This window comes from Hevea brasiliensis, unplaced genomic scaffold (assembly GCF_030052815.1).
Source record: "Hevea brasiliensis isolate MT/VB/25A 57/8 unplaced genomic scaffold, ASM3005281v1 Scaf1, whole genome shotgun sequence".
Lineage (NCBI taxonomy): Eukaryota > Viridiplantae > Streptophyta > Magnoliopsida > Malpighiales > Euphorbiaceae > Hevea > Hevea brasiliensis.
This window is the reverse complement of record NW_026614585.1, coordinates 9,864,612-9,873,482: the sequence shown is the minus strand read 5'-3', so window position 1 is coordinate 9,873,482 and position 8,871 is coordinate 9,864,612. Positions and strand designations below refer to the sequence as shown.

General features: G+C 34.5%; 2 protein-coding genes across 5 annotated transcripts; both read left to right on the top strand.

The window, feature by feature from the left end:
• Positions 1-1,222: 1,222 nt before the first annotated feature.
• On the top strand, positions 1,223-7,255 carry LOC110645365 (cell wall protein RBR3). 3 transcript variants are annotated; one of them, XM_021798499.2, is made up of 5 exons: positions 1,223-1,362; positions 2,345-2,797; positions 5,132-5,178; positions 5,288-6,260; positions 6,885-7,255. In XM_021798499.2, exons 2-4 carry the CDS (start codon positions 2,482-2,484, stop codon positions 6,236-6,238), a joined length of 1,314 nt encoding a protein of 437 aa, XP_021654191.2. In that variant the 5' UTR covers positions 1,223-1,362; positions 2,345-2,481; the 3' UTR covers positions 6,239-6,260; positions 6,885-7,255. The 3 variants fall into 3 exon arrangements, with proteins under 3 accessions (XP_021654191.2, XP_021654187.2, XP_021654189.2); XM_021798495.2 differs by having other exon boundaries at positions 1,224-1,362; positions 6,899-7,255; XM_021798497.2 differs by lacking the exon at positions 1,223-1,362 and adding an exon at positions 2,063-2,263 and having other exon boundaries at positions 6,899-7,255.
• Positions 7,256-7,408: 153 nt separating this feature from the next.
• Positions 7,409-8,607, top strand: LOC110645366 (late embryogenesis abundant protein). Of its 2 annotated transcripts, none has more exons than XM_021798501.2 (2): positions 7,409-7,970; positions 8,195-8,607. In XM_021798501.2, exons 1-2 carry the CDS (start codon positions 7,647-7,649, stop codon positions 8,417-8,419), a joined length of 549 nt encoding a protein of 182 aa, XP_021654193.2. In that variant the 5' UTR covers positions 7,409-7,646; the 3' UTR covers positions 8,420-8,607. The 2 variants fall into 2 exon arrangements, with proteins under 2 accessions (XP_021654193.2, XP_021654192.2); XM_021798500.2 differs by having other exon boundaries at positions 7,409-7,985.
• Positions 8,608-8,871: the final 264 nt, after the last annotated feature.

Genomic DNA, 8,871 nt, shown 5'->3' with positions numbered 1-8,871 from the left:
AACAATACAATTTTCAGTCAAATTAATCATTAATTTTAAAATAACAGTAACTAAATCTAGTTTTGACAAAAATTAAAAGAATATAATTTTCATTTTTAATAACAACAAAATGTTTTAATATTTTAAAGTAATTAAAAATTTCCTCAATATGAAAGAAGAAACTAAAAGTTATAATTTTAATAAAAACTAAAATAGTTCATAATTTTATTCAGTAAAATTAATATTTTTAAAATTTAATTTTGTATTTTAATAAATAGTTTTCATTTTTTTTATTAATTCTTATTTTAATTTAGGTAAAAAAAGAAAAAAAAATGAGGAACTAACAAAAATTGAGAAAAACTCTCTCTCTCTAGAATTAATATATATTATATTAAAGAATATTATTTTAATAAATTAAACTCTGTAATTAAAATAAAATAATTTTTAAAATAAAGGAACAATTAGTATAATTTATTTAAAGAATACTATTCCTGTTCTAAGAATCTTTTGACAATTGAGGCCCAAATTGATACTTTCTTCAACGTGAAAAGCATGCCATGCGTACTACGCACTCCACGTACTGCACAAGGCATTCCCGGCGCGTTGCCTCATTTCGCGCTTTTATTTTATTTTATTTTTAATTATTTTTAAATTATATAAAAGAAAAAGGAAATATTAATAATAGTACAATACAAGTCGAGCAGCACGAATGTGGGTCTTGATATTACTCGTTAAGAAGGTATTTGTGTTATGTTTTAAGTTAATTAATTAATTTTAAAAATAAGTTGAATTATTTGATTATAATTTTTTTAAAAATAATTTAATTAATTTTTATAAAATTATATTTAATTTTTATTTTTTAAAATGAATTTTTTTTAAATTTAAAAATAAAATTTTTTATTTTAAATAAAAAAATATCAAAAATTAAATATTTATAAAATTTTAAATTTCAATTTTAAATTTACTTATTTAAATATAAAATAAATATCTATAAATTATATTTAAATTTAAATTTCATGAGTGAAGCTAAAATGCTAAATACGTTTTATTTTTTTTTTTTAAATTTTACCGCGAATAAGAGGGAACAATTTTTAAGTTTTTCGTGGCAAAAAGTAATTAATAAAGTAAACGACTCAGACGTACGTCACCAAACTCAGTAAAAGTGTAAGCGTACGAGTAGAATTCAACTCCATTACTGAAACCAAATCTAACGGCGTCAACAAAACCGTGTAAAACGACCTCTCTCTTTCTGCAGCCGAAGAAGAACAAGAAGCAGCCCCTCTCTTGTCTGTCTCAGTTTTATTCTCTCTCTAAGGCGCTCCACCCCTTTCTCTCTCTAGAAAAAATATTATCTCCAAACGGTGGCTTTTGGCGCCGATTGAGGTACGGCTCGATCACGTCAGTCTTTGATTTTCTGTGTTTGATTTTTCACATGTATTATCACTTATTTTTCTTAAATTTTATTATTATTTATTACAAATTTTTGACCATATGCTCAGTTTTATCGGCTGATAATCGGATCTTTTTTTAACATGTAATGTTTCCATTTTTGTTATGTGATTTTCTATTTTTAGGGTTTTTTAGATTAAGACTCAATCCTCACTTCCCTGAAGAGCAGCAGATTGATTATTTTTTCCGTCTCTTTTTATACGCTCCCGAAAATTTCCCTTCTTTGGTGTAATAGTATTGCTTGTTGTATTTTTCTTTTGTTGGTGTTGTCAGTGGTTTTTCTGAGTTTTTTCCAGTGGTTTTGGTTTGGTGGGGTTGGTGTGAACAATTGAGTGCTGAAAGCTGAGAAAATTTCTATCTATTTTTCATCTTTTTGCTTTGGTCTGTGAACTCTGTTTGTTCATTATTGACTTTAGATGAAGTAATTTTACTTTGAATTTTCTTGCCTGTTTTCTTTATTTATGATGTTCAACTTGAGAGATTAAACCCTCATAATTTTCTCCAAATTGGGTAACTTTTTTTATTTTTTATTTTTCAATCCCTTTGAAGAATACGATTTTGTTTGTGTTTTGATTCTGCTTCTCTAGCGTAAGCTTATGGAGGGGTGGGTGTTTTGAGTGGCTAGCTGAAACCATTTTTTGAGTCACTGCAGCTTTCGCTAGTGTTTTGAGCCATGAGGATTAGGTCCTCTTTTTTTCCTTTTTGCGTTTAGCTTTATAAATAGCAAAACGTACTGTTTGTGAAGGGTCAAGAAGAATTGGGTCTTAATCATTTGGAGGGTTGTAAGCATTTCTTTCGGTTTTTCAAGCTGCGATTCTTTAACGGGGTTGAATTTGTATGTGATCTTAAACGTCTGGTTATCAAATTAGTGAACGTCATATTGATGGTTTTTGTTTTTCCCCTTTCTTAATTGCAGAGGGACAACCGCACCTGGGTTTTTGTTCCTCCTCTGGAAGTGATGGTGCAGGATTTTAACTTGTGCTTGGACTTCAGAACACGTGAGTGAAAATTTTGGGATTTCTTTAAGAACTTCACAGCACAGTGTGTTTTAGCATGGGGGGTGCCTGTTGTGTTGCTGCTAGAGATAAAAATATTGTAAATGGACCAAGTAGTGACATCTTGCATAGGAATATTCGTTATTCACCAACATGGAGCTTTAGGTGGGATAATAGAGGCCGAGTAGCTGGAGAAGAGACTTCCATAACTTGGTTTTCAGATGCAAATAGTAGGAATGATGGACCAGATATTAAATATGAATCAGCATATGCATCAGAGGATGGAAGCCCCTTAGATAGTTTTAGGAGGCGTGCATGGCAGAAGTCTCCAACATCTGAAGCTACTACTGCATATGTGAGGACTCCTGCTTCAGGTAAACAACTGGTGCATGGAGCTTGTAATTTTATGACATGTTTCACGAAATGTTGCAATTTATTTTCGAAATTGATATCTATAATGTCTGTAAGGTAATATTTTACATGTCTGCAAGATAGTTTCGAACTGAGATGTAAAATTACTTCTGCGTATGCATGTAAAGGATACGATGGGATTAAATATGCTTCAACAACTGTAGATGTATGCTGGAAATTTGCACGTCACTAGTGTAGTTAGTTATCGTTCAAAAAGACAAGGGACATAGATATTTTTTCACAGGAATTTTTATAAGCAGTTAGTAAATGAAACCTTATCATAGTAGATGTGAAGTAAACATTCTAGAGGGTGATACCTCCAATCTATATAAGGCTAGGGGTAAGAAACAAAGAATTATTGAATCTGGATCTCTGTATGTGATTTTCTGGATATCATGGGAAGAATAATAACAAAAAGGCTTTTACTTATTTGTGATGCAATAATTGGATACAAAAAGGCTTTAGCATGTTCAATGAAATGCCTACTCTTTTTTGTCAAACTTGCATTCTCTTGGTTGCAATTCCTAGATATTTATTACTCAATCTATTACAAGAATATCACCTTGATCATTGTAGCAATGATAGCACTAGTCTCTTGGTGAATGTGCTATTCTTTCTGATTGTCTTACCATGAGTCTTATTAGTTATTACTGTCTGCTTATGAGCTAGCATTTCAATGAATTACCAAAGTAACTGATTTTAGTGTAGCTCTACTCCTAGTTGGTTTGAGTGCATGATCTTTGATACTGTTATCAGTGCTAATCTCATTTGGGTTACCAAAATTAATATCTGGAGGTCCCAATTAAGGATAGGCCTCATGTGATGATCTATTGCCATGGAGGAATAGTATATAAGAAGAAAAGGCTGAAAAGATAGTTCAAGTCGAAAAATATCATAAAAATGATTCCTTGTGTCATTGTGGTGGCCATGACTGGGGAGATATGATTAACTTGATCTATTTTCTGTTCTGGATTATATGCAGAAGGTTTCTTGAGAGAGAGAGAGAGAGAGAGAGAGAGAGAGAGAGTATATCAAATTCTTGATATTTCTCTCATCGTGCGCTAATACACAGGATTGTTGAATATTAGTAAATTTAAGCAAGCTAATAGTTGAAAGCCTAGAGCTATAGCAAAGTTAAGCGCACCTTAGGGCTGGGCTTACTCGCATATTTGGAGATATTTAAAAGTAAAGTGGACAGGAGTTTGAATAGTAAGAGTTATGCAAAGCTAATCCAACTCAGCAACTCCTTATATTTGCTAGAATGCTAGAAGGGAAGTTTCTCTATTTTGGCTTTTGGAGATTGGATATATAAATTGAAGGTCCCGTTAAGATATAATAATAGTAACTTGCAACCGAAGTGTGAAGTAGAATTCTGTGTAGCAAGAAGCACAGAAGATGTAAGAATTATTGGGAATGTTAAAAAGATGTTGAACAAAGCACAAAGCTAGCTTTAGGCCCAAAATTCTGTATAATGCTTTAAAAGATTGTTTGATTTATTTTCATCTTTAACATGATCTGCTGTGGAATAGCTTCTAAGGACAATGAATGGTGGCCTTCATTGGAATGCAATTAAGAGTGATCTGTAGTTATTTGAATGGTGTTTTTGTAAATGTAACGGGGAAGTCTTGCTGGATTATTTGAGCATGGATTTGGAAAAAAGAACAGAAGGGGCATTCTCTTAACTCTTTTTCCTAGAGTTGCTGCCAGGAGTGCAAATGAGCAAGCAACTCGAAACTTCACTCAATAAAAGCTTACTTAAATTTGGTTGTCAAGATTAGTGAGCCAAGTACTATAAAGCTCTTATGATAAGCAGCTCAGTTTGAGCTCTATGAAGTCAACTTATTTAAACTCCTGAGACAACTTATTTCTAGCTTCATAAATTCTGTGTGGATTAATTAGCAGTTTGATTTTAACTTTGTTTCATTTCATTTATGTATATGGTTTTGCATTCAAGATTGGATTTAACAGCATTCTGTACCCTATAAATGTCATTCATTGCCGTCTTATTTTTTATAACTATTAAATGTCATATTCATAGTTGTGTGCACCATCTTCAGCTAAACAGCATGGATTTTTTTTTCCTCTAATTATTCTCAGCTGGATTCTTAATCATTACTTCTTTGTTTAATAGTTTTCTGAATGTAGCAATTTCTTTATAGTTGGTATGTTTGTTTCGTGGTTATGACAGCCTCAATAAACTGCCTCTAAATTTTCTGTGTTTTTTTTTTTGAACTTTTTTTTTTCTATATTAGTAAGCTTGCTATAGTAGTATGATATTTATTTTATACATATGGCAGATCAATCCATGTCAAGGATTATCTCGATGGACACAAGTTTGGAACAGGTAGAGCTTCTTCTTATAAAGGGACTTCCTTATTTGTTCTTAGTTTGTTTGATGTTGCGCTCCTTTTTCCCTTATTTTGACATTTTTCCTTAAATCTGTACACTTCAAGGTGAAGGAGTCAATGGAATCCCAAACAGTTTCACATCCATCTACCGCAAAATTATCTGTCTCATTGCCTTCAACTTCATCCATAACATCTCCAGCATCATCCCAAAGTCATCCACATCCTGCTAGCTCAACCACGCCAAGTTGGCCCGAGAGTTTTTCTGCGCATCAGTTAATGGGGCAAGTTCCTGATGCCAAAGTCCCAGAATTGAAGTCATCAAATAGCTTTTCAGTTCCGGAAGAGAGGTCCTCAGTCCCCTCATGGAGCAATGAATCAACTCGGGGGTCCCATGGTGGCTCTTCAGATGGTTGGTCTATGCACGCATTTTCTGAGCTCATGGCCACTTCTCATAGAGAAAGGTTGTCATTTGACAATGACTCCTTGAGCTTCAATCATGAGAAAACTAGATCCAGTGGTCGTATATCATCTTGTTCCTCTGTTGATCTTCAAACATGTGGGATTTGCTCGAAGTTATTGACCGAGAAATCTTTGTGGAGCAGCCCGAAGCTTGTTTTGAGTAATGAGCTCTCTGTTGTTGCTGTTCTAACTTGTGGGCATGTTTACCATGCTGAGTGTTTGGAGACTATGACACCTGAAATTAGCAAGTATGATCCTACTTGTCCTGTTTGTACTTTGGGGGAGAAACAGACCCAGAAGCTGTCTCAAAAAGCCTTTAAAGCAGAAATGGAGTCAAAAGCAAAAAACAAGAGGTCACGGAACCGTGTTGTGGATAGTGATTTTGATGGTGATTCTATCATGTTTGATCGTGTAAAAGGTGGTGGGCATGAAGGAAAGGGTCCCAAGATGGCCTCCAGTTCCAGCATGAAGGGCTCCTTAGCAAAGCCTTTCTTGAAGAGGCATTTTTCGTTTGGATCAAAGGGTGGTAAATCCTTAGCAGAGAACCACACAACCAAAAAGAAGGGATTTTTCTGGACAAGATCCTTGAAGGTGTGAAGTTTTTTCCAGCGATTAAGAGGTAAGCACGTCCATCTCATCTGTAGGCTGCTTTTGTCGGTACAAATAACTGGAACTTGTCTTCCCTTTATGAAAATTGAAAAGATTTTTGCCTATAGGCCTTTAAACTAAGATCATTTATCCTCTAGTTATCTAACGCAGTTTAAATTATTGATTGGAAAATTTTGTGAAAGGCTTGATGACCAAAATCCAAACTTCATACTCAAATTTGCAATTATGACAACTCTTTCAATTTGATCATTTATTTGCATAACCTTTCAAATTGGTGTCAGTTGTAACTAAAATTAAAAAAGTTAATGCTAAAACTCTCAAACTTCTGACATTGTATATACATATATATTATTTTTATGTTGGCATTTTATATGGTATATTTAAATGTAAGACTCTGCAAAAAATGATAAATTATATTGTAAAAAAAGATCTATTATTTAACACATAAAACAAGTTAAGAAATATCTGAATTTTCAGCGTGTTTTCTCTTTCTACCCCTCCCTCCCTCTCCTTGAACATGTTCTTGAAATTTTTGTGGACGAGATATGCCATGTCAACTGTTTGGATGTTATGACTCTCATTATCCCTTTTCTGAATAATCAAAGCTAATTTGTCAAAATATTTGACTTTTAAGTTTTGTGCATACAGAATCTCAGTGTTGATTGTTGACCTGCATGGAGAAAGGGTTGTAAGGACACAGACATCATCCTTCAAGCTTGGTTTGGAAATATCTGCACCTGCATGCACATTTTGAATTGTCAACAGGAATAGCTGTGAAGTTACACTGTAAAGAGTAAATAATTTCATAGAAAAAAAAATCCTATATTGATCATGGAAAATTAGTGGAATGAAATTGCATCACGAGACTGGTGATCTTATTCTTATTTTGTACAGATTAATTTGTTTCTTGCTTAGACAATTCATGAATTGATCCAAATCAGTGTTGTATGGCTAAAAGACCCCTTCATGCTTCAATAATGCAATATGAAGTTCAGTTTCTCCTCCTGTGGGATTTTTGGTTGGGCATGGGCTCTTTTTTTTTCCTTCACAAACTATAGGACAGTCCTGTGTAAATGCTTGTGGCCCAAATTGAGTTGATGAGTGATGACCCAGAAGATTTGCACTTTTAAGTTGTGGGGTTGGATCATCTACAACGAATTGATCCACAAGCTAGCTTTGTTGGATGATAAAAAACTGATCAATCTTATCCCGAACACCCAGCTTAGCTGAGTCACAAGTGCCGCCTCTAACGTGTCAATATTGTCATTCTTGACAACACGTGTTGAAATCTAGCTAGTTGCATCCATGCAGACATTTCTAGCTTCCACCGCTATCCTTCTCTAGTTCTCTTGCTTAAACTTGCTTATATACTTGTTTCTTAGTATAGGAAATTAAGATGGCTGATTTAAGAGATGAGCATGGCAATCCAATTCAACTCACGGATGAACATGGCAACCCAGTTCAACTCACTGATGAATTTGGCAACCCAGTTCATATCACTGGCGTGGCCACCTCAAAACCTCTAACCCTTGGAACAACCGTAGTGCAAACTAAGGTGCCGGCTACTGGCCTCTTGGCCAGTAGTACTGGAACAGATCACGCACCCAAGGGTCAGACCGGCGAGCATGCCATTGGCGGCGATGAGGGAAATCATAGGAAAGAGGAGCAGCAGCAGGGTTCCGGAGAGATTGAAAGATCTAGCAGTTCAAGCTCTAGCTCGGTGAGAGACACATATGTACATACCTGAACATACTTAACAAACGATGTGCACAAATACGAGGCAAATTAATACTTGAGATCACTGGATAGCTATTTTAATAGCAATCTATAATATTCTATATAACTTCAACTCTTAACTAGATGTTCTTCAATATATTTACATTTTATCATATATGAATGCTTATATTTTTCTTTCTTTCATTTGTTTTTATTGTATTAATGTAGTCCGAGGATGACGGCCAAGGAGGGAGAAGGAAGAAGAAGGGACTGAAGGAGAAAATAAAAGAGAAATTAACAGGTGGGAAGCACAAGGAAGAGCACGGACACACAGTATCGAGCACAACCACAGAAACCACCCCAGGCGGCAGAGAACACCATGAGCATGAGAAGAAGAGTGTGATGGAGAAAATCAAGGAAAAGTTGCCTGGCCATGGCCACCATAGCCACTAAAACTATATATATGAAGCTAGCTATATATCGTGTGTCAAAACTGGGGGATTAATGTGTGCTTGTCTCGTTAATTGGCTAGTGCATAGATGTTGGCTAGGGAGGATTGTAATAATTTATGGTCGAGTGAAATAATGCGGCTGCATATATACTTATATCATCAATATATATAATATATAATATTTCAGTTAGTACAAGAAACAAAATAAGTACCAGCAATTTCCCTTCCAATGACTCTGTTAACGACGATCTATTTTTGTCATGAGGGTTCTATAAAAAAAAATTTCCCCAAAAAAAATATCAACAATTTCGTCTAAAAATTAAGTTGAAATAACTGAGAAGCAACGATTAATGGCCAGAAGTGGTCGACAAGCTTTCTTTTCCGGCCGTGAAGCTTCACTCCTCTCTTTCTCCTATTAATTACAACCAAAATTAACTTCCACAATGACCAGTCC

Bases quoted from the DNA above. Each gene is read 5' to 3' on its own strand.
- LOC110645365 (XM_021798499.2), top strand. From the start codon at position 2,482: ATGGGGGGTGCCTGTTGTGTTGCTGCTAGAGATAAAAATATTGTAAAT. The intron at 2,798-5,131 runs GTAAACAACTGG...TACATATGGCAG, and splicing joins TGTGAGGACTCCTGCTTCAG to ATCAATCCATGTCAAGGATT. The intron at 5,179-5,287 runs GTAGAGCTTCTT...GTACACTTCAAG, and splicing joins TGGACACAAGTTTGGAACAG to GTGAAGGAGTCAATGGAATC.
- LOC110645366 (XM_021798500.2), top strand. From the start codon at position 7,647: ATGGCTGATTTAAGAGATGAGCATGGCAATCCAATTCAACTCACGGAT. The intron at 7,986-8,194 runs GTACATACCTGA...GTATTAATGTAG, and splicing joins GCTCGGTGAGAGACACATAT to TCCGAGGATGACGGCCAAGG.